Genomic DNA, 22,402 nt, shown 5'->3' on the forward strand with positions numbered 1-22,402 from the left:
ATCTTAGTAACTCAGGTTAAATGGATTGAATTGAGCGCGAGTAAGGAGAGACTAGATACATGAGATTGAGCCTTCTTTTATAACTTCTGTTTTGGTCCTCCATCTCCTTCCTTCCGTCGGTCCCTGTTGGACCTTCTTCTCGTGGTCCATACTGGACCTCCCTTCCACGGTCCTTGTTGGACTCCTCTGCTTATCTTATCAATGGACCTTCCTAAGTCACGTGACCTTGTATGCCTAATCCTGTCAATCTTGCGGGGTAGTGTTTCATCCTGTGTTGCTGTGTTGGACAGCGCTTCGTTCTGTTGGTTCGTAACAGCTAACCCATCGGGACTAGAAACTTCATCTACAATTGTGCTTTGCTGACACTGTTTCTACATGTTAATGGCAGGAGCGACAGTCGAGCCACCAGCCTTGAACCACTGCCTATCCTTCAAATGAGCCTCATCCTTGATTTCGTGCAAGATACCAGTTAGTGCATTGAGGCTGTGGAATTAGCAGGCACCAGATTTTATTGCAAAAATATTGACCACATCCTCGATTTGCAAGGCAGACATCCATGACCTCCTCCAACCCTACATCCGCTATCCGAAAGTGGTGGTATCAGTACATCCAGGTGTCGATCGACAACGTCTGCCTGCTCGGTGTTCATGCTAGTATGCAATTTGGAGCAAACACTGGTCAAAGATGTAGCAGAGAATCGAAACTATGGCGGTGGAAGTGCTGGCACACGCCTGCAAATTTACTGGGAAACACTATTAACTACAATAGTCTCCTGGTTTTGAACTGCCATACATTAGTCGAGGTTTGTTTGGTCTTAAGCGACGGCACGTTCAGCTAGAAGGTAGGCGTGGAAATTAACCCGGGGTATGCAATACCTGCCACCCCGACTTCCCACCATACAGTCTCTTTTTTCCACGGTGCCTTAGATATTTGCATCTGTTTGACAGTGCCAGAGATCGGGTTCGGAGAATTCCTTATTTTAAAATCAATCCCAGCTTGGTAAGTCGAGGCTGCTGATGGTGTCTGGTGTCACATTCGGGATCGATTAATACCGACCACGGGCATGGGATGCATTCCCATCTCTTCGTCCTCATCGTACGTTGTCAATAAGTTATGACGCATAAATCTTAGCATACTATATATGTTACTAGGTCTTGGACGATGTGGAAGTCGCGAACTACACTGGGCAATGTTGTGTCAGGTGCAAAGCTTACTGCGGATGGCGGACATTCACCAGACTCGCTGAAGAGCTCTGTAGTCAGCGAGAAGCAGACTGCCTCTAAGGGCAGAGAGGATGTGCAGGAGATCCAACCATCGAACCGATGGGATCCCAACCTGTCTTCGGAGAACGAGGACATCCTTGTCGGACCTTCACAGGCCTCAGAGGAAGAGGCCAAAATTGAGGTGAACACATCATTGTCCTCGGAAAATTCTCCCTATGAGACCGTTCAGGCAGCTGTTCGGAACACGGACGGGGACGAGGTCGCCAATACTGTTCGCGCCTGGATCTTGGGGATGTTCTTCGTGACGATTGCCAGCGGGTTGAATATGTACCTGAGCATGAGGTACGATCATCCACATCGCTATTTGTTACTTCTGCCAAGCATCAAACAGCCATTGGTCTGACGATCCACAGGAGTCCAGCAATAGCCATTTCGTCCGTCGTAATTCAATTGTAAGCTCGGTATATTCAATCGTTATGAGAGATGATTGCTGATGAATTCCAAGACTGGTGTTTCCAATCGGTTGCTTTTGGGCAAAAGTGGTTCCCAAGCGGGTGTTCAACACATTTGGAATTCAAATGGAGCTTTAACACTGGTCCGTTTACCATCAAGGAACATACAGTAATTATAGTACGTGTACAAACAATGAACGTTTTGCAAAGTAATACGCGAGTACTAACTGATCTGACAGCTGATGGCCAAGTAAGTCCACAGTTCCGAACACTGCTCGTGTCTTATCTGGATAAATCTCTGAAACAACTCAAAACAGTGTCTCCATCTCATACGCTTACAGTACTGACGCGCTGATTGCCCTGAAAGCAAAGCGTGCGTCACTATATCTGCGAACTGGGTGTGCCTGAATGCTGACCTCCATTAGCCTATTATAATGTAGACATGGGATGGGAATTTCAGTTACTCTTCACTCTAAGCAGTCAGCTCACTGGAATTGGTCTAGCAGGCTTGTTTCGTCGCTTCTTGGTCTGGTCAGTATTGTCTCGGGCTTCCACGATGAATCCGCAACATCATTACTGACCTTCGTCGATAGGCCATCGGCAATGATCTGGCCGAGCCAATTCTCGAATACCTCTTTACTGTATGCTCTTCACGACAGAAGTGCTTCGGACTCGTCCCAGACCAATGGCTGGCGGATCTCTCGCTTCCGGTATTTCTTATACGTTGCGCTTGGATCTTTTGCATACTACTGGTACGTTCACGCTCGCACCCCTTTGGAATGAGAAGGCCTCGACTGATTTTAATGCTAGGATCCCCGGTGTCTTGTGGCAGGGACTCTCTATCTTCAGCTTCATCACCTGTAAGCATGTCCAGGGTCGAATTTTACGCAATATTTCATGCAACTAAGGCATGTGTCAGGGATTAAGCCTAATAGTATCGTGCTAAATCAATTATTTGGGGGATTTACCGGATTGTCCTTGCTTCCGATCATCTTTGATTGGACGTATGTCTCAGCTCCGGTATTTCTTTCGACCAGTATAGGCGCTGCTAACATGTCTCCAGCTATATCTCAAATTACCTGAACGATCCATTGTTGGCTCCAGTACACGCGCTTGTGAATACGATGATCGGGTTGATCGTCTTCGTCATAATCCCAGCAATTGGTATCGTATACTCCGGAGCTTTGTCAGTTTCTCTCCGTTCACCAGCTTTTTTTTTGGGGGCGAAACTGACGACAACTGAATAGGTGGTCGGATTATCTGCCTGTAAACACATCGACCACATATGACAACACGCAGAAGACCTACAATGTATCCAGGATCCTCGGTCCGAACTTCACGTTCGACCTCGAGAAATACAAGAAATACTCCCCGATGTTCTTGGCACCGACATTCGCTTTGAACTACGGGCTGGGGTTTGCCGCACTCATGGCCTCCATTGTTCACGTCTCACTCTCCCATGGCAAAGAGGTCTGGAACCGATGGAAAAATGGCAAGAACGACGCCCCAGATATCCACATGAAATTAATGCTAAAATATAGGGAATGCCCACAATGGTGGTACGGTGCTCTCTTTGTTATCTCTATGGCTTTGGGATTGTCTGCGGTCCTGGGGTATCCGTCGCAGCTTCCTTGTGAGTATTCCTTGACCAGAGTTGTCTTTAGAACTTCACAAGAAGACATTGCACGTAACACCAATACAGGGTGGGGATTCTTTGTTTCCATTATCATTGCATTGATCTTCATTGGATGTACCTCGGAACTATCTGAAAAACGTCGGCTGGACAGAATCCAGATCCCTACTTGCATGATTCTGGCGATTACAAATATTACTCTCTGTATAGACCCTCTCCAATTCACGAAATGATTAGCATCTATTTTCTAACCCCTTTTCCCCCGCAGCATTGAATGTCTTGTCTCCTTTCCTCGGCGGACTCATGATTCCTGGGAGGCCAATTGCTATCATGGTTTTCAAGGTTTACAGCACTATCGTACTGGGGCAAGCGTGAGCTTTCTCTGTTACTCCACCCAAACCGTGGTCAGGCTAACAGATAATCCTAGCCAAACTTACACTGGTGACATGAAGGTCAGTCCTGTGTTATTGTACTCATTCGGAACTTACTGAGGTACCGTGTCTTTTAGCTTGCTCACTACATGAAAATTCCACCTCGCACAGTCTTTTCGTGCCAATTGGTTGCCACCATTTGGGCTGCCTTTGTCCAAATCGCGGTTATGAATTGGACTCTTGATCATATCAATCAAGTTTGCACACCGTACGTTTCGACGTTCTAACCATCTCTGCTATCATGAAGTCAAACTCATCGTCATCACCGGTGTCAAGGGACCAGCCAGCTCATTTTAACTGTCCTAACGGAAAGACCTTGTTTTCGAATAGTATCACCTGGGGTACGCTCACAGCGCAACCGGTTTGAAGTGCCGGCTAATCGCGAAATAGGTGTCATCGGTCCGAATCGCATGCTTGGTTCAGACTCGATATATGGACATTTTCAATGGTTCTGGCTCGTCGGAGCAGGACTGCCAGTCATTTTCTACATCTTGGCACGAATGTTCCCCAAGTCTCCTATACGAATGTTGAACGCTCCAGTGTACGTGGAAGATTGCTATCACTATTAACTTGTCTACTAAACAACTAACAATAAATACAGCATGCTGGGAGCCATGAGCTGGCTGCCACCGTACGTGACGGTTTCAATTGTCTTTGTCTGTTACGATGATCCACGAACTAACCAAAGCTCTTCAGAGCCACCCCGCTGAACTTTGCGGCCTGGGTGATTGTTGGCCTAATCTTCAACTACTGGATCCGGCGTCGTTGGTCCGGATGGTGGCACCAATACAATTATCTTACCGCAGCAGGTCTGGATTCGGGGTTGATTCTATCAACCATCGTCATCTTCCTTGCTATCACGCTCCCCAATGTGACTGTTCCTCAGTGGTTGGGAAACACCGCGCAATTCGCAACGGCTGTCAGTATAAGGTCCTACAGAGAAGTACTTATGTCGAGTTTCGCTGACACAGTAAAACGATAGGATTACTTAGGCACGGCTATACGGAAGACAGTTGCAGAGGGAGAAACGTTTGGGCCATCTACCTGGTAGTTCGAGTAAACAACGACGTCTTGACGGTGTTCAAGGACTATCACCTAGTTAAAACGATCGGCCGAAGCAATTTGATGATATGGACGGCAGTGTGATTCGATGTGTCCTCGCGTTGGGGAATGGAGATATGTCATGAGAAGCAGTAGTATGTAGTACGAGCGAATTTAGCGTCACAATTTGCTTCGAGATGACGTATCCGTACTTGCAGAGCATTCTTCCTTTCATTCGTATGGCTTTTCCAGACAAGAGCCATATAAGTACATACAAATCCGTGACACAAAGGGGATTCTAACGGACTATTTACCAGTAAAGCTTTTGTAATTAGTTGCTACGAAGGTTGCTTTGAACAGATTTGAACCGATATCATGAGCACCTGCAGAATGGACTGTATGACTAATATATTACTAAGCCGCAGTGGTCGATGCGGGGAAAACCTCCGAACCCCGCCTCCGTGAAGGCTGGATGGCTGATTTAAATGCTCACCTAAACCCGTGGGCTGTTCTGACCATTTCGACGCGAACCAAAGCCTGTGGCAGCGCTATAAGAGAACTATGTTCGAATCCCTGAAGCAATCTGTGCTCTCTAAGGGCGACAAGGGCGATTCTGTCGTCGCCCTCCATGGCGATCCCGTATCCATGTCTCCAGTCGGAGGCGGCACCTATCCCCGCGCCAACTATCTACAGGATGGCTCAATAATCGGCGCATATACGGCCTTCGAACATGGCTACAGTATTATCACCCTCGTCCGCTCCACCGACGGTGGTGCGACTTGGTCCCCTCTGGGAACCGCAGCCAGAGCTTTAACAAGCGAGAATGACTTGGATAATCCGTACCCGCTGCAGCTCCCCAGCGGACGTGTCCTCGTTGCATTTCGAAATCATTCAAAGGATCCCTCTACCGGACGCTACACATTTTACCGGATTACCATCTGCTACTCCGATGATAATGGAGCAACATGGAAATATCTGAGCACGCCTGCATCTGACCCCGGTGGACCCAATGGAAACTGGGAGCCGTTCCTACGAAACGCGGCTGATGGGACATTGCAGTTATACTACTCACGTGAAAATAGCCCGATGGATCAAGATAACCTGATGCGCACTTCGACAGACGGGGGCGTCACCTGGTCGTCTGCCACCGTCATCTCCGGAGCCGAATTACATGATGCTCGGGACGGAATGGTAGGTGTCACTGAGACGAACGACGGTCATCTCCTGGCTGTCTTCGAAACAGGCCAAAATGGCCGCTTCACGATCAACTCTGTCCGCAGCACCGACGGGGGTAGAACGTGGGGTAACCGAGCGAGAGTATATACTCCTACGGGATTACACAATAATGCAGGCGCGCCCCAGATCGTCAATGTAGGGGGCAGGCTATATGTGAGCTTCATGACTGACGAGGATAGCCATGGATATACCTGGCCCAGAGGTGCAGCTGCCAAATTGGTTGTCAGCGATGACAATGGGCATACATGGGGAGGCAAGATAAAGGTCAGGGACATCCACAGTAACTGGCCCGGACTGCTGGCTCTGGACTCGAGATCTTTCTTGTGTATGTACGACAACGGTGGCGTTGTGGCTCAAAAGCTGGTGCACTAGTCAAAAACTCTTAAACGAGAAATAAGAAACAATAGAGATACTCTTTTTTGGAATCAAGCTTTTCCTTTCCGGCAGTACCTTCAATACATCCCGAGAGTAGTGACGTCCTAGTTCCCAAATACCTTAATCCGAGAGATCATACACCACGCAGCCCTGCATTGTTAACATAAATGGCCTATCTATCCATACTGAGTTAACATCCATCAAGGAGCGTCGCCTCATTGATTCTCAACGAGTTTGATCTGAACATTAAATGAGGATGCCCCAGGCATCCGGCAGATGCATGTCTCAGCTCGCTTAGGCCTCACCACCTTTGTAGGCGCCTGTAAGTAGTTTGCAGACTGCAGGCCTTCTTAGAGAATCCAAGCCACTTTCTCCTGCAAATCCTCTCATCATTTAACTCGACGCAAAACGACGCCAATAAATACATCGAGCTATATTTGCAGCGATAGCAGCCCCGCCTGTCCCGATTCCCGTCGCTTAGGGGGAGAGAGGTAAATCAGACCGTGGAAGCTCAGGTGGAGAGGGGGAAGTACTACGTCATGTTCGTTGCAATGGTGGAACAATTCATAGCATTTTTCATGAGAGCGTGTAATTGGATGTCTGGGCGCGCTCGAGGGAAATCTAGCAGCTCATGAAATTCGATTCAGCAATGTGCTATATGGTCGTTCTGTATAGAGGGTAAGAGCATATCGGATATAGATTTTGTAGACTTTGATGTACTGTACTGTACATGACAGATATATTGCAGAAAACTGGTTTCTTTCGTCGGAAATTTGGGGGAAACAAGTCGCAACAAGCGAACAATACGAATATATATTTTGACCCACAACGGTCTAATTCTCTACCTAGACTTCCTTTCGTCTTCCTTTCGCCTTTGTACGACCATCAAACAAAATTAACCACCGGAGAGTGAATATATATTCCTTACCCTGAACACCATTCTTGCTGCCACCAATACAGATGAAAAATTCATGCCTGATGATCTTACGGGTTCATGGCACTCCTAGTTCCGTCACCAAAACTCCCGGCGAAATCCATATCCATCATCATCCAGCTGCAGTCATCGCGAACGTTGTCTGGGAGCCAGCGCAGGGGAGTCTCGACGGCGGAGCCAGCATTATTCGCCTGCATGTTTGGGATGGCGTTTGATGAGGCAAAAGGATGTAGAGTAGACAGGAGCTGCATCTGGTCATGCTGAAGAGGCATATCCATTAGATTGCTGCCATTCATGCTGTGTAAAAAGGACATATCATCTGATCGGACTTGGTGGAAATCGAATGACGTGGGGTTTTGTGGTGCTTGGCCAGACACAATCGAGTCAGGCGGAGTTGGCATCGACTGGGGAGGAGCAGCTCCATGTTGGTTTCTGTTCAGGCTGGAAGAACGATATCCTTCGTTGTCTGCGTTCCCCTCCTGGCCAGACCCGTTCTTTCGGACAAGCTGTTGAATGATCTCCACGCATCGCATTGTGGAAGGTGTGCTGCGGGCGTTCCGCAGGACCTCCATATTGAACGCCAATCTGGCACTTGCTGTCTCTGCTTTTTCGCCCTTGCTCTCTTTCAGGTCCAAAATATTAATAGTGGCGCCGACAAAGACGGTGTACGTCTCCAGATAGGTGAGAGCTCGGAACCCAAAGCGCTTCACATGTAGCGTCATAAGTCCGTCAATCATCTCCGCTGCTTTCGTCGCCAGCGTTCGAGCTTTGGCTGTCTTTGGACGGTATGGACGACATAGTAAAATGATGGTCGCATGATAGAGCAGATTCAAAAGGAGAATGTGAAGCGGCGGACAAGGTACAGTACGCGAATCTGCGTTGATATAAAGATGTGACGGAAGCTCCTTGGCCCAGTTCTCCAACTTCTCGATCGTACGATCCAGGTAGCCGGAGAGATTGTTCTGCCCCGCGTGAGGTCTGGAATACAGAGTATCCAAGATGTCATCGATCATAATGCACAGCTTGCAGTAAGCGGAGAATCGACTGTTCGTCCGAGACAATTGGGAGACACCAACATCCGACGAAGAGGACTCGAAGAGTTTGGGTTTCCACAGTTCGTTTTCCGCTTCTTCGCCATCCAGCCAGGTATCTGGGGATGGCACAGGCATAATGTCGTGGATTGTGGGCGCACGCCCAAGGCAGAGACTCATGGTCTTATCCCACGTGTAGCAGCTCCAGAAGATTTGCTGACGTAGGGCGAGTTCCTCGTCCGAGAACTGGCCCACAAGGTGGCTGAGCGATCTGGGGTGGATGTGGATTCCAAGATCACGCATCATTCGGAATGCCATCCCGGAGTAGAGCCACCCCTGAGAGGTTCTCCCAGAAGCGCATTCCCGGGCGGATAAGACCAGCAGACCTTGCAGAGTTGGAATGGAGGACCCTTTATCGATCTCCTCCGCGAGGCAGCCAAGTGCCTTTTTGGCGAAATATTCGCTGAGCTGCGATGCATCTGGTCGGTCGGAAAACCGGGCTGCTTGTGCAAGGACGCTATTCAACAGAAATACAGTCACGTATGGCCCGGAATTGGCAAGATCGCCTGAAATTGTTAGCCTTTCACAGGCAGCCTATGTCGTCGTATGAACTCACGCATAAAGAGTTTACGACAGAGCACCAGATGGAGATGATGTGGCCAACACCAATACACGTCCAGAAGTTCGTTGACCAGCTCCTGGGAGATTTGCGAGTTGATAATGGACCCCAGTTCTGACTGCTGACTCAGAGCTGGAGAAGGAGCGGCAAGACTGTAGATGCTTTCTTTGCGAGTGGCCGGGCCATAAGGTCTGGTTTCCACGACGATTTCTGACCCACTTGGACGACGAGTCAACGTGATCTGTTCTGGCTGAAGATGATACAGACTCGTCCTTCCATAGAAGCAGATGCGGCCGTCTTCGCCGACGGAAGTCTCATTGAGAAGCTCGGTCACCTCGTCTTCGGTCGAGACTTCCGATCGAGGACTCTCCTTCTGTTGACGGGTATTGAGGTTTGATGCCCTGGGAGGCTTTGACGATGCAGTCGCCTCCTTGCTAAAATGCTCGTCCAGCAACCTGAGGCGCTCCTCCGGGCTTGCCGTCCGTAAGCGCTCGAGTATCGTCTCGAACATCTTCAGACGATCCTGCAGGGCTAGAGCGTATGTGACAGAAGGCGCTCTGAATATTGGGATCAATCAGCTGCCTCTCTTTGGTCGCCAGGTCAACTCACTTGTCAAAGTAACAGGTCTCGTTGTTGGCGAGACAGCGATCGCAGCTGGGCAGATTGCCGTTGCAGCGGGCCTTGCGCCTCCTGCAGTTGGCGCACGCGAAGCCATATTTGCGCGTCTGCTGGCGGTCGCGTCGAGGGCGCTGAGGGCGATCGCTGCCTTCTTTCGTGGAGCTGCTGGTTGCGTCTGACGTGGTTGCCATGGAGCAGATATGGACCGTGTTCTCATCCCATCTTGTATGATATGATGACGTTGAGTCGACTGGTTCTGGAGTCAGAGCCGCAGAATGTTTGTCCAACGGTCCTTGGCTAGTTCCCCTACTGCTTTGACTGTCGAAATTGGCGCTACTGCGCTTTAAATGGCCTGCCAAGCAATCAATGCTGATCTTGCCCGGCACCGCCAAATAAACAGGAGCAACAGTCAGACAATTTAGACAGGAAACGCCAATTCGAAATATTCCGCTGTCGTGTTCCCCACGCGGGGGATTTCCCCAGATCCGAGGCAGCAATTCACCCCGGATTTACCTGGCAAGGCACTATGCTACGTCTCCAGCATCTCCGACAATACGGTCTGGAGACAATCTTTCCGTGAAATTCTAGTCCAGGTCGCTGCTTTTGCTGCTTCCGATGCTAGAAGTATTAAGATCGTTGCCAATCTTGCCAAGACAGAATTATAATCCGGGCTGACTACGGAATAATAAAAATGAGTCGGGTGTCTCAAACGAAAAAAAAAGTCCATAGACTGCAGATGTTTTCCCCATACACCTTGCAGACATCCTTGCAAGCAGGGATAAAAGACAGGGATCTTCTGCGTTGACCAACTCAAACCAAGGATAGCTGTCATTCCACCAATAGCGGAGAAAAGGAGGCCGGGCACCTTTATGCATGGTTAGAAAAGTGGTACGCCCTCTTCTTCATCAGATATAAACAGAGACGTCTTCGTCAACCCCACGTGAAGAGTTGGTTCTCTCACGGATCCATGTATCCCCGACGGAAGTCGTATGGGTTACATACACTGCATTGAGTATGCAGAAGGAGTTCAAATAGGAAATTCTTCAGAGCACCATGGAGTTGATTCGTGGAGCAGCGCCCATAAATAATGGCGATCCCTGCAAGTGACGTGGAGGGAGACCGGCAACTCTCCGGACGGCGGCATCTCTCCGTGTCGCTGCGGGGATGCCTTTGCGATAATGGCTGAAACGTAAAACTGCTACTCGTGGAGTCGATTACTTTACATTGTGCGATTCTAGCCTTTTGCGAGTGATTCTATTGGCATTGTATTCCATCCTATTGTAATTTATTAGTTGGTGTAATTGGTACTATTGATATTATTCAGAGTTTCTGGGCGCAATGGCCGACAACAAAATCGATCAGGCAGTGAACTGGCTTCTTCCAATCTACTCGCAGTCCTCCGAGCTGAATGTCTCCAGTTTGAACGCGACTCTGAGGAAAAGTCTGCGTATGTTGGCTGACAAGTTTAGACTAAGCTTCAAGGTATGTTAATGTGAGTCATGGCCGTAATCGTTATAATTTCAGCGAGCTGAACTGAATCAGCAAGATGACGTCGGCAATATCTACATTACCGGTGCAGGTCGTGATCCAGAATTGTCACCCTTAGGCGTATGCTTCCCTCTGGACGGGTCGACGTTTCCTGGTGCGTTCGAGGGTGCACTGCGCACATTCCTCGCGTTGCAGAATCGCAGCTTCAGTTGCGGTATTTCTTTGATCGGATGGTCGTCTCCGGCAGGAAAGTCATTGGGTCATGATGTGTGGGAGGGCCGGATATCTCTAGAAGAGAGCTTATCACAGGCTCCGGATCTCAAGCAATTTTCGAGCATGGACAGCTTCTCTTCGTTTGGCATGTCCGCCTTGTTTGAGATTGTCGTGACACAGGAAGCTACTATTAGCATTCGTGGCGGCCCGATTCTCGTGCAGAAAGCAGCTAATGCTGCCCAAAGGCCCGTCAAGACGCAGTCTGAAGGCCAGACTCCGCGAAGAGCGCCAGAGGTGAAAATTGAGGGACGTGAAGCTGTATCGGTGGGGAGAGCCACGGTGGAGCTGTACAGTAAATACATAGCGGCGCTCTTCGACAACTTCGACTAATTTTGCTCTGCTGTAAAAGATAGGAGAATCAGTCACTAATAATCATGCATGAACCTTTTTATCTTTGAATGGCATTTTCCCCTTTCGTCGGCTGGGGCTCAGCCTTAGGGCAAGCACATTCTGCCTAAAATTTAATTTTTTGATCAGCCGCGGACCCCGCCTTCACCCTAGAGCATATTGTTTAGACGTAAACGGTCATAGAGGGGCATCTGTATCAATCAACAAACATTGGGTACACAAAATGTCTTCACCATCCGGTGCGGAGAGTCTCCGCGCGAACCCCTCGGGACAGTTTCCCTCGATTGCGATGAGTCGAGCAGCGTGTGACGCAGATTAATCGAGTCAATGTGTGATGACGTTTGTTCCAATGTTGATCCATTGAAAAGTTTCTGATATATATAGATAGGCGGTCCGTTCGTGTGAATACTTTCCCAAGCATGCAGAATTCTTTTCTCATCGAGCTTTAACATCCCCGTCGACAGAATCATGGCATCTTCAGTGAATGCCCGTGGCGGCATCCAGTCTGCGTCTAGTACGCTCTTCTTTGAGCAAGAAGGCAACAAGGACGGACCTGCAATCCTGTGTATCCACGGTCTGGGAGGCACCACCAACTTCTACCAACCGGTAGCCTCTGCGCTTCAGGATTACAACCTCATTCGGTTTGACCTCAGCGGCCATGGGAGAAGTAGCCCTCCGGCGGGGAAGACGAGCATCGAGTCCTACGTGGAAGATTGTGAAGGTTAGTACTGCTGGTATCCACGAGCAATCTGTACGTACAGGAAAAGTCCTACTGACATGCTATTAGCGGTGATCAAGCATTTCCACGTCAAAGACCTTACCGTGGCTGGCCACTCTCTGGGCGGTCTCATTGCTCTCCACCTGGCCGCGAAACGCCCCGAATTGGTCAGACGGCTCGTTCTGTTCGGTCCGGTGAAGACGCCGCCTGAGGCTGGCCAGAACGGATTAAAGGCGCGCGCGAAAACAGCCCGCGAGGGAGGAATGGGGGCCGTCGCAGACACAGTCATCAGCGGATCACTGTCCCCCACCACCCTCCAGTCCAGACCTGAAGTCGTCGGATTCGCGCGGGAGTTGCTGTCCCGACAGCAGCCTGAAGGGTATGCGCTGGCCTGCGAGGCTCTTGCCAACAGCTCGGACCCGGAGTGGGACAAAATCAAGGCCGAAGTCCTCATTGTCGGCGGTGCGGACAACAAAGTAAGCGCAGCGCCGACTCGCGAGGCCATTGCTGCCAGTTTGAAGGAGGCGAAGAAGGTCGAGCAAGTGACGTGGGAGAACGTTGGTCATTGGCTTGTATTAGAGAATCCGAAGGGAAGTGCAGAGGTGTTGAAGGCGTAGTTGAGTAGAAAGCGTTCAAGTAGCGTAGAGAGGTTATAGAATAAGAAGTTATCCAATTCCTTCCACAAAGAGATTTCGGCAACTTTTTCGAGACAACGAAAAGACAAAATCATAATCATATCGACGCTGCCAGAATTTGTGCTGAAGATACTGAAATCCTCATTTTCTTCTTGGTACTCTCTACTATAGCCTTTGATGTTTAGCTAGTCAAACTAGGCTTCCGAATCCTGGTCATATAGTTCGTCTTATTTATCTTCATCGACATGTTGTCATTGTTCGTCTATATCTAAATCCCCTACATACACTCAGGCATTAATTATTATCGAGGTCTAAGCACTATTTGCGACGGTGGATCCGTTTGATGCTGTTTCGTCTTTCTTCAACGTAAAGTCCTCTCCTTTAAATGGGCTCAGACCCGCGGTCACCCTCATGCCAGCTGAGCAGGCACTCCAGTCGAGACCCTCACCCCCAATCGCCTTGGCCGTGGTCAGATGGTTCCAGGCCAGATCGATGATGGGCGTTGGTGTTGATGTCTCTGCTCCCAGCCGTCGAATATACGACGCATCCTTCATGCCTCCAGGCAGCGTGAAGCCCGTTTTGCCGCTAAAGGCGCCATCGCGAATCTTCTTGCCGTAGTTCACCCACGCTGGAGCAGGGAACCATTGTTCTGAGAGCCGTTAGTAGGGAACGTAACATATACTTCGGAAGATAGAATCGTACGTATGAACTTATAGAACAAGTTTGCATCAAATCCGGTTTTCTCCGCCAGCGCGAAACTCTCGGAGAGAAGCTCGATCGTGCCTAAGATGCAGTTGTTTCCCAGGATCTTCAAGAGAGCTCCTTTGGATGTCTTATCGCCGCAGTCGAGCACACCCTTGCCAAGCGCTGGGACAAGATACTCTTTTACGACTTCTCGAACCGCACTGTCTCCCGACACTGCAATCAACAGCCCTGCAGATTTGGCGACTGCAGGCGGCCCAAAGACCGGACAAGAGAGGAAGTGTACTCCATTCTGGCGTGCTTCTTCTTGCAATGTCTCCGTCGTCGTGGGAAAGAGGGTGGAATGGTCGACGTATATAGCGCCCTGCTTTTGCTGGCAAAGAGCTGTCTATACACGGACAGCGCAACGTCGTCGTTCGCGAGACAGCCGTGTACGATCGTACACGACGAACCGATCTCGTCCAGAGAATCCGCAACCTGGCAGTGGCCTTGCGCCAAACTCTCCGACTTCGCTCGTGTCCGATTCCATACTCGAACCTTTGGCAGCTGCTGCGCCTGAGCATAGGACGAAAGATTGAAGGCCATGTGAATCCCCATGTTGCCCAAGCCCACAAAGCCAAACACACGCGACGAACTTTCTGAAGCCATATTCAATAGAGATGATCAAGAAGAGTTTCCACAGCTAAACTAGACGGCTGGAGTGATTGCAGAGAAACTGCTGGCCATTGTCATTTGAGGCAGCGGGCTCTGAATTCTATATATGAAATTGGAATCCCCACTACGACGACTTGTTGTCATCTTCGTTCTGCTTCGTATCGTGTCTGTGGCTGGCGTACGTATCAGTGTCCACCAGAGAAGCCGATTCTACACAAGACACACTTTCTCTCCTTGGCGATTGCTCCGGCATCTCTCCGGCGGCAAGTCTCCAGTCGCTCTGCAAGTAACCACCATCCACACCAAGCACGGAGTAATACGCGTTTCTACCCGTTTAGTGCCCCGAGGATCTAGAATATTCAGGCATGGAGTTGCCAAAAATTCAGGTCTGCAAGGATGTATGTACTCTGTCCAGCGGTCTGTCTCCGCAGACGACTTACCCCGCTTCCGTGAAGATTGTGGATGACAGCAAGTATTTGGACACGTTCCTCACAGGAGATAGCATAAAAGCAATGAGCTGGTCTTGATGCAGTGGGTCTTCTTCCTTCAAATGTTGTTGTTGTGAGCATTTCTTTCGCGTGATCAAGGTCCTGCCTGTACAGTACATACCTGTCTTATTCCATCACCATGGCTTCTGCAAACGGTCATGCCAGCACAACAAACGGGGTCGGGCACTACAAGCCAATTCCCGCAGACATTGAGATAGATAACCGCAAACCAGACGATCCCGCCAAGATACTGTTCAAGAATGTCAACATCATTGATTCCACTGGCAAGGACCCGTACCTCGGCGACGTCTTGATCGAGGGAGAACGCATCACCCAAGTGGGCGGCAGCATCGATCATGATCCCTCCTCCGACACTCTCGTTATTGACGGTGAGGGCAGGAAGACACTCCTGTCAGGACTCTGCGATGCTCACACGCATCTGAGCTGGAACAACTCGCCGACCCTGGACGGCCTCGTCAGTCTGCCACTTGAAGAGCATGTGCTACACACCGCCCATTCAGCCAAGATGTACCTGGACTGTGGCTATACCATGTGTTTTGGAGCTGCCTCTGCTCGGCCGCGACTCGACGTCTGCATCAAGGGCGCTATAAAGAAGGGCATGATTCCAGGGCCCCGGACGCTGGCCAATTCACAGGAGATCTCAACAACGGGTGGTGCTATCATTCCCAGCATCACCAAGTTCGCCGACGGGGTCGATGAGATGCGCCGCGTGGTCCGAGAGTTCCTGTCGCTGGGGATTGACAACGTGAAGCTGTCGATGACAGGAGACTACGTGCACGAATTCATGGGCAGCGAAGAGACATACTTCACACTCGAAGAGACAAAAGCAGCTGTCGAAGAAGCCCACAACAGAGGCAAAAGGGTATGCGCCCACGCCCGCAGTTGCGCATCGGTGAAGCTGTGTGCCCTAGCCGGTGTCGACGTTATCTACCACGCCTCCTTCGTAGACGAGGAAGGACTTAACCTCCTCGAGGCGAGAAAGGACCAGGTCTTCGTCGCTCCCGCCATCAACTTCCCGTTGACATCCTGCACTGGCGAGGCGATACCGTATGGCCTCACGCCCGAAATGGCCGCAAAGAAGGGCCTGAAGCGCGAAGTGGAGATCGCAGCTAGAGCGATGAACGAGATGCGGAAACGGGGCATCAAGGTCCTTCCCGGCGGTGATTTCGGATTTGCCTGGGCGCCTCATGGGACCTACGCGAGGGATCTTGCTCACTTTGTGAATCTGTTCGGCTATACGCCTATGGAAGCCATCATTGCGGCCACGGCTTGGGGCGGAGAGATCATGGGCCATCCGGAGGAATTAGGCAAGGTGCTTCCGGGATACTATGCCGATGTCATCTTGGTGGATGGCAATCCGCTGGAGGACATTGAAATCTTCCAGCACACAGAACGGATCCACGCCATCGTTATCAACGGGCATGTCCACAAAAATATCTCTGGCAAGGGACAGCCGAAGTGGGAGCCGGGCAAGACGAAATTACCTGTTATGAGGGAGGACGGTACCGTTGACTGGAAGATGGAGGATCGATTTGGAACGGCCGTCAAGGCATAAAAGTCATGTTTTTGTCATGTTGGATGATCTTTCTGTGTATTATTCTATGGCTGTAGGACCGATGCAGTCTGACTGACGGCCTGAAGAGAAGGAAATGATTGATAAGTACACGATGTATTTTATCTCCAGTGTTCTTTTTGCGAATTCGTAGAAGCAGCTTGACTGGACATTAGTATGCTTCCTTGAACTATCAATCAATGTGGGCTTATCGCACTGAGGCATATCACACTGCTCTTCGCGGTAACATTCTTCGATGCGTCTTAGTAGGCCTCATGGGTCATCACCTCGAGAACACTGGCTTTGGAGTGAAATTGAGATTTCTGTCACAGCAATTAGATCAATCTGGCACTAATGGGAAAATAAAAATACGAGAACTATTCAGATCCCACGATACTGCTAAGTAACGGAACAGTCGAACTGAAAAGACGAGGACTCGACATTGGTTCCCTGGACTGGACTGTAGTCCAACTTGGCGCGAGTACCGATATTTTTCAGCGTGATGGATACATCATATTAGACTCTCATCTAATCGTTTTCTTGTTATGAGCTGATCAAACGTGGTAGTACATGGGACGGATTTGGCACCATATTTGGGAAATATATGTTTTCCATCGTGCCCATACAGCTGCCAAGACTTGTAACAGAATAAGGGATACACCAAAATAGACAGCCCGAGATTTCCACGTGAATGTATTGCGAATTTTATATACGACATCTCAGGCATTCCAGTCCTTTTGGACAACGATAACAACGCTGTTGTCCAGCTGTAGTCTTTCTCGACAGAAGTCGATGTTGGGTGGACCGGCAGGAATCTTCCGCTTTCGTTAGTTTCAGTTTATCTACTGTCAATCGTAATACGGCCGCGATTATTGGTCCATCCGATTGACCCACAACCGGTGGTGTCCCCGGCTACCGGGCGGGAACATCCGCACAAGTGGGCCACGACCGCTTCCAATTTATCGCTTACCCCACTCTGCCTCGTCCAGTTTAGGATTCCTCGTGTGATAGGTATTGTATTTCGAATATTTCATATTTCTTTTATTTATTAAGGAGGAGATAGCACGGACTGTCGAACGAATAAGTCTTTGTGCAGCTGCGGTGTTTCCAATTTCTGTTTGGATAACACGGGAGTAAATAACTATTTTGGCTTTGAATTCAACAGTGTGCCTTGGCGGATTATTCTTTGCTAGGCGAATGAGACTCGGGAATATGGAAAACTTGCTTGTGAAAATTGTAAAATCAAAGAAATCAATCTAGAGTATGACCAGTATCAAGAATACAGATAGGAGAGACACTAGCTGCCTTTCAATCTGGTTGAGACACATCTGCGAGCCGGAAACAAGGTAGGCCACTGAAGGATAGAGACTTCAGCCAGATTTCCAGTACCGTTTAATGATATCATTTGGCACAGGCTGGTATTTCCGTAAGGAAGAGAGCAGAATCAATCTCGCTGGTTGGTCTCTGCTGTTATAAACAGCAATACAACATCCTCCTTCTTCTTTTGCTGCAACCTGTTGGGTCTCCTTGATTAGTTGAACCATCTTCTGCAGAGCATATTGGTTCTTCTTCTCCCAGTCATGGAATTTTGCCGCGACGTCAATTGTCTCGATCTTCGTGAAATTTCCGTCCTTGTGATAACCACGAACTAAGGATGGTGTCCAGCCAAACCAAAGCTGAGGCAACGAACTCGTGAGCTTGGCTCCTCCACTTCGTGTTGTAATTTTGGCAGTAGTCGAGTACGGAACAAGGCGCCCACGCTGTACGACACTTGTGGTGTGTTTCTGATCATGAGACATTTCACTTTGGTTACCATCAATGTTCAGTCTTCCAAAGGACGACGTAAGGTCATGATCCTCAGAGGTATTCCTTTCGGTCTCTACCTCTTGATAGCTAGCATCAACCTCGAATCGGACAACGCAGTTTGAATCCCCCATCTTGTATTGGATGACCCTGTGGTGACTTGTGCTTTCCTCCAGACCTGGCTCCGGCTTGGAGATCGCGTGCACAAAATTGTGACCAACCCCTGATTCGCGACTCCCATGTAGAAATTCCCTGTTGGACCGCTCGTGACGGATCAAGAAGAGCGTGTTGTGTACGATGCTGAGATCGATGCGAAAGCTCTCGCTTCCCTTGTGGGCTGCGAGGTTGAACAGCTTGCGAAGGCTATTGCGATCTGTGATGAGATCAACGTCCGTAAATCTGAACTCTGGCTTCATGACGTCCAAGGCCCGGAATAGAGGTTCGAAGCTAAACTCCGGTACTCGAAACGCATTTTGATCTATGAAAAATGTCCCGCTGTCTCTTGGAAGCGTGAAAGGCACGTTTCTCAGCGCAAGTCGCGCAGGCGCACCTTTCAGTGTATTGGTCTTAGCTCAACTCGACCGAAGAAAGAAGATTCATCTCACGTAGATGCAGCGATCGTCTGTAGCTGTCCAATTGTAGGTGCAAAGCAACTTAAAGCCTATTTCAGCTGTTACTGGACTAGGGGAGTCTTTGCTGGTGTCGAGATTGTCGGGGTGGAGGGTTTGCAGAGTCCGACCTGTCCCTTTGATATGCCAAGTTATTCGCGAGGCTCGCAACATGCTGTTCATCTCAGCGTCGAGTCCGGATTGTTTTCGACTCATTGTCTGTTGTCGATCAAGTTGTTGTTGCTCTGGTAAGTCACCTTGTTGGTGTAAAGTGCTTGAACGGCCCGAGGCTAGATTCACATGCCACTGACTACCTGTTGCCTGAAAAGATGGTCCTATGAGAGTGAAGATGAAAGAGTAAGAAGATGGGAAGAGAACCGATACAGAGGTTTGTTGTAAGCTAAGACTCACGAATTCCTCACAGGAATGGGAAATTTTCAAGTTAGGCCGGAGATTTCCTGAAATTAAAATTCCAACCAAAGTCTCAAAAATGAAATTTCAATGATTCTTTGACTCTGATTGGTCATCAGGGATTTTCCAAAAAAAATTCAGGACACAGACCAATTTTCAATTTATGAAATTTCACAGCGCATGAGATATCTCTCGTTTGCAATGAAGCCCAAACCCTCTGCTTGTCTCAACGCTCAACAAATTCGACGTGGCAATCTTCCTTTCCAAAGAACAAAGTGACATGCATGTAGATCAGAATTAAATGTTCTTCTACTCAGCGCAAAAGCCTAATAGTCTGACAATGAGAAAAGCGAGTATCTTCAAGGATAGTCGTTATCCTATTAGTGAGGTGTTAAGTCAAATGCTGACAGCAAATACTCCGGCTACCATGAAGAAGAAAGAAAGAAGGAAAGAAAGCAAGGAAAGAAGGAAGAAACTAAAAAACGGCGAGAGGGACTTAGGAGATCAGAGACAGAAATCTTCAGCACCCCAAGGAGTGATGGGGGGCATTCGAGCCTCAGTTTTCATCTGGCTTTTCACCATAAACGACATGGAGCTTCGTATAGAGATGGATTGACAGATCCTTCAACTCCCGCCGTACGCCAGCCAGTAAGACCTCTACCTCATTCCTTTCCCAGCCAAGGAACCGGGTAAAAAGTGCATATGTATAGGATCCTAGACCCTGAAACACATTGTGTTGATTGAAAGTCCCGATCGTTTTTAGCTTTTCGTCTTGTGACCATGGGCTCTGCGGCAGCTATGCAGAATTGAATTTCAAGTTAGCAGGTCTTTCCCATTTGTGATTTGGGTGAAAAGTTCTACGAGGGTTGCATACCTTATATTCTTCCCATTTAACATTTTTGAAGCCCGCTTTTTCCATTTTCTCCTTCCAGGTATTCACTGTAGTCATGCTTTTTCCAAACTTTTCGGCGGCTTTATGTATACCATCTACCATCTTCAAACAGTTTTCAGCTCTTTTGTGCGTACCATCATCGGAGTATGTAGTGACTCCAATTGTTTTCATCTCAAAAAAACCTCCTGGTCGCAGAAACTGGAAGCATTGAGTAAAAAATTGATTATGATCCCGAATGCATCCTTCCAGTTCACGGCCGTGGATGAAGTCAAACTTCTGAGAAAAATGCCATTCTTGTTCGAAGTCGTCAATCTCGAACCTCACGTTAGGGGGCACCCTACTACGCGTTAATAAATTTGTGATACTGGCTAGTCAAAGGACAGTACCATGGAGGTTGAATGGGACTCAGATCCGTTCCTGGATACTTGCGACGTCAAACAGAGCCATAATTATTTGGCAACGTGATGACTCACCGATGACCTCTGCCTGTGGATTTTCACTGTTTGCTGTCAGTTACAGACCGGATTTATGACAACTAATAAACTTCTTACTCGGCAAAGTCAATAGCCCAAATGCCGGTCCCTGTTCCAAGATCCAACACTCTCTGAGGACTTTTGACCGGAGCGCGGTAAAGATGGCCACCGAGAACGAGGTTGTAGACATGGTGTGACTTCATTTGTTAGTCATGCCATGGAACGACACTCAGTGACTCACCAAGTCTAGTCGATCTTGCTCATCCTCATCGTTTGGCTTTCCAACGAAGTCAGTAATGAAAAAGAATATCTATCCGAATTCAGTCGCTTACCAGTACGTATTCGCCGTGGTGGTACGAATGGTATCGGCGACCATTCTAACACACCCTTCAGTTGCGTTAATGACGCCATTGGCTAAGTTTGTACAAACCTCGTACCTTCCATTCTGTTAGTCTCAAAGAAACGCTATAAGCAATATGTGAATGGCACTCACACATAGTTCTTGACGCTCGAAGCAAGTGAGGTGGTGTCGCTGATGTTAAGCCTGTACCGTGGTGAGCACAAGCACAAGGAATTGGCAAGCATAGTGCCTACAAGCTCTCAATTGCAGAATCACCATCGGCTGCCACCTCCTGTATCCATTTTTAGTGATTTGGACGGCTACAAGACGGTAGTCTGGAATACCTCCAGCGCAGCAGCGGCAATGGGCTGGTCTGGTGCGGCTTGGGACATTGTTGAGCAACAAGTATCCCTCGAATTCACAGCTGGCAAGTTCCTTGGTAGCGATGAAAACTCCAGAGAACATTTGAGGGATTCGAGAAATTAATTAAAACCAGCATACAAGGCTCCCCAACGCTGTTCGGATAAACTCGAATTCAACAGCGATCGATTTAGTTCCCACGGCGAGTTCCGGATCATCTTCCCCGCTCACCAATGCAAGACTAAATGGAAGTGGCACCTGTCATGTATGCACTTAGTGGGGTAAATCTGCGGCTAAAGAGGGAAAGGAACTCCCTAAAATTGATAAGGCGTTATGGATGGATGCGATCGATCAATCCTTGTCCATCGGAAAGTTGACCGTTGAGATACTCCAATGGTCTTGAGAGACAACGGCAAAAAGGAAGTAGCGACTTCCGTACCTCATCTAGAATTAACGAGTCTTAATCGTGTAAGTAACGCCGTTTATAGTAAGATCCTTTTCCTTGCCGGGACTCCTGGAGAAAGTGAGCTGCTCTGTGATATGGCCATAGGAACAGTCACTTCATAACCTGGGAGGCTTCATAGTCATCTCACTGCCAGAGAGTTTCAATACCGGTCTTTCTTATAATAATAATCGATAGCATGACAGTCTCAAACGGGGTTCATCTACCAGCCAGTTGGATATCCATCTGTGATGACAAGATTGGCTTTTGCCATTAAGCCCTGCCAGCAGCACACGCCACTGTACTTCAAGTAGACGAATTTTCTGGACGGAAAAATAAAATCTGGGAATGCTCTATGGTCAATCTGGCGAGCGGGGTAATTGGGTAGATGCAGCCTTGCGGCGCAGCAAAGGCTCGAACTTGCATGTTATACGCAGTAGAAGTGGACCGTTCGTTACACAGCATGAACTAATGTTGGGCCTAGCTTAGTGTCAAATTAAACATGACTACTTGCGAGATGGAGGAAGGTTATGTGGCGTTGAAACGATATCCAATAACTGCCTTGACCTAAAATAAAAGACTGTTCAAGTTCACAACTGCA

The 22,402-nt window shown here is 48.8% G+C and overlaps 9 protein-coding genes across 9 annotated transcripts; 5 read left to right on the plus strand and 4 right to left on the minus strand.

Annotated features, from left to right (window-relative positions):
* Window positions 1–556: 556 nt before the first annotated feature.
* Window positions 557–4,721, plus strand: T310_10064 (Small oligopeptide transporter, OPT family protein; the record flags this gene model as incomplete). The annotated part of the gene is made up of 18 exons (XM_013467488.1): window positions 557–802; window positions 839–999; window positions 1,152–1,565; window positions 1,615–1,675; window positions 1,729–1,818; window positions 1,915–1,925; window positions 1,993–2,048; window positions 2,136–2,427; window positions 2,486–2,535; window positions 2,595–2,679; window positions 2,739–2,861; window positions 2,923–3,308; window positions 3,378–3,512; window positions 3,651–3,760; window positions 3,817–3,947; window positions 4,130–4,280; window positions 4,341–4,370; window positions 4,428–4,721. The coding sequence occupies 18 exons, from the start codon at window positions 557–559 to the stop codon at window positions 4,719–4,721; spliced, it is 2,826 nt and encodes a 941-aa protein (XP_013322942.1).
* Window positions 4,722–5,341: 620 nt separating this feature from the next.
* Window positions 5,342–6,388, plus strand: T310_10065 (uncharacterized protein; the record flags this gene model as incomplete). The annotated part of the gene is made up of 1 exon (XM_013467489.1): window positions 5,342–6,388. The coding sequence occupies one exon, from the start codon at window positions 5,342–5,344 to the stop codon at window positions 6,386–6,388; it is 1,047 nt and encodes a 348-aa protein (XP_013322943.1).
* Window positions 6,389–7,375: 987 nt separating this feature from the next.
* On the minus strand, window positions 7,376–9,690 carry T310_10066 (uncharacterized protein; the record flags this gene model as incomplete). The annotated part of the gene is made up of 3 exons (XM_013467490.1): window positions 7,376–8,922; window positions 8,973–9,506; window positions 9,585–9,690. The coding sequence occupies 3 exons, from the start codon at window positions 9,688–9,690 to the stop codon at window positions 7,376–7,378; spliced, it is 2,187 nt and encodes a 728-aa protein (XP_013322944.1).
* Window positions 9,691–10,931: 1,241 nt separating this feature from the next.
* On the plus strand, window positions 10,932–11,684 carry T310_10067 (uncharacterized protein; the record flags this gene model as incomplete). Its single annotated transcript, XM_013467491.1, has 2 exons — window positions 10,932–11,075; window positions 11,136–11,684. The coding sequence occupies 2 exons, from the start codon at window positions 10,932–10,934 to the stop codon at window positions 11,682–11,684; spliced, it is 693 nt and encodes a 230-aa protein (XP_013322945.1).
* A 486-nt stretch (window positions 11,685–12,170) lies between these two features.
* T310_10068 (uncharacterized protein) lies at window positions 12,171–13,037 on the plus strand (the record flags this gene model as incomplete). The annotated part of the gene is made up of 2 exons (XM_013467492.1): window positions 12,171–12,423; window positions 12,490–13,037. 2 exons carry the CDS (start codon window positions 12,171–12,173, stop codon window positions 13,035–13,037), a joined length of 801 nt encoding a protein of 266 aa, XP_013322946.1.
* A 329-nt stretch (window positions 13,038–13,366) lies between these two features.
* Window positions 13,367–14,405, minus strand: T310_10069 (uncharacterized protein; the record flags this gene model as incomplete). Its single annotated transcript, XM_013467493.1, has 3 exons — window positions 13,367–13,704; window positions 13,758–14,145; window positions 14,295–14,405. The coding sequence occupies 3 exons, from the start codon at window positions 14,403–14,405 to the stop codon at window positions 13,367–13,369; spliced, it is 837 nt and encodes a 278-aa protein (XP_013322947.1).
* A 633-nt stretch (window positions 14,406–15,038) lies between these two features.
* Window positions 15,039–16,475, plus strand: T310_10070 (Xaa-Pro dipeptidase; the record flags this gene model as incomplete). Its single annotated transcript, XM_013467494.1, has 1 exon — window positions 15,039–16,475. The coding sequence occupies one exon, from the start codon at window positions 15,039–15,041 to the stop codon at window positions 16,473–16,475; it is 1,437 nt and encodes a 478-aa protein (XP_013322948.1).
* A 1,367-nt stretch (window positions 16,476–17,842) lies between these two features.
* T310_10071 (uncharacterized protein) lies at window positions 17,843–18,691 on the minus strand (the record flags this gene model as incomplete). Its single annotated transcript, XM_013467495.1, has 1 exon — window positions 17,843–18,691. One exon carries the CDS (start codon window positions 18,689–18,691, stop codon window positions 17,843–17,845), a length of 849 nt encoding a protein of 282 aa, XP_013322949.1.
* A 1,159-nt stretch (window positions 18,692–19,850) lies between these two features.
* On the minus strand, window positions 19,851–21,391 carry T310_10072 (Methyltransferase LaeA-like protein; the record flags this gene model as incomplete). Its single annotated transcript, XM_013467496.1, has 9 exons — window positions 19,851–20,090; window positions 20,169–20,281; window positions 20,321–20,554; window positions 20,660–20,685; window positions 20,738–20,856; window positions 20,901–20,969; window positions 21,097–21,124; window positions 21,254–21,291; window positions 21,344–21,391. 9 exons carry the CDS (start codon window positions 21,389–21,391, stop codon window positions 19,851–19,853), a joined length of 915 nt encoding a protein of 304 aa, XP_013322950.1.
* Window positions 21,392–22,402: the final 1,011 nt, after the last annotated feature.

The sequence above is a fragment of the Rasamsonia emersonii genome, assembly GCF_000968595.1.
Source record: "Rasamsonia emersonii CBS 393.64 chromosome Unknown ctg1118621762364, whole genome shotgun sequence".
NCBI classification, from domain to species: Eukaryota; Fungi; Ascomycota; class Eurotiomycetes; order Eurotiales; family Trichocomaceae; genus Rasamsonia; species Rasamsonia emersonii.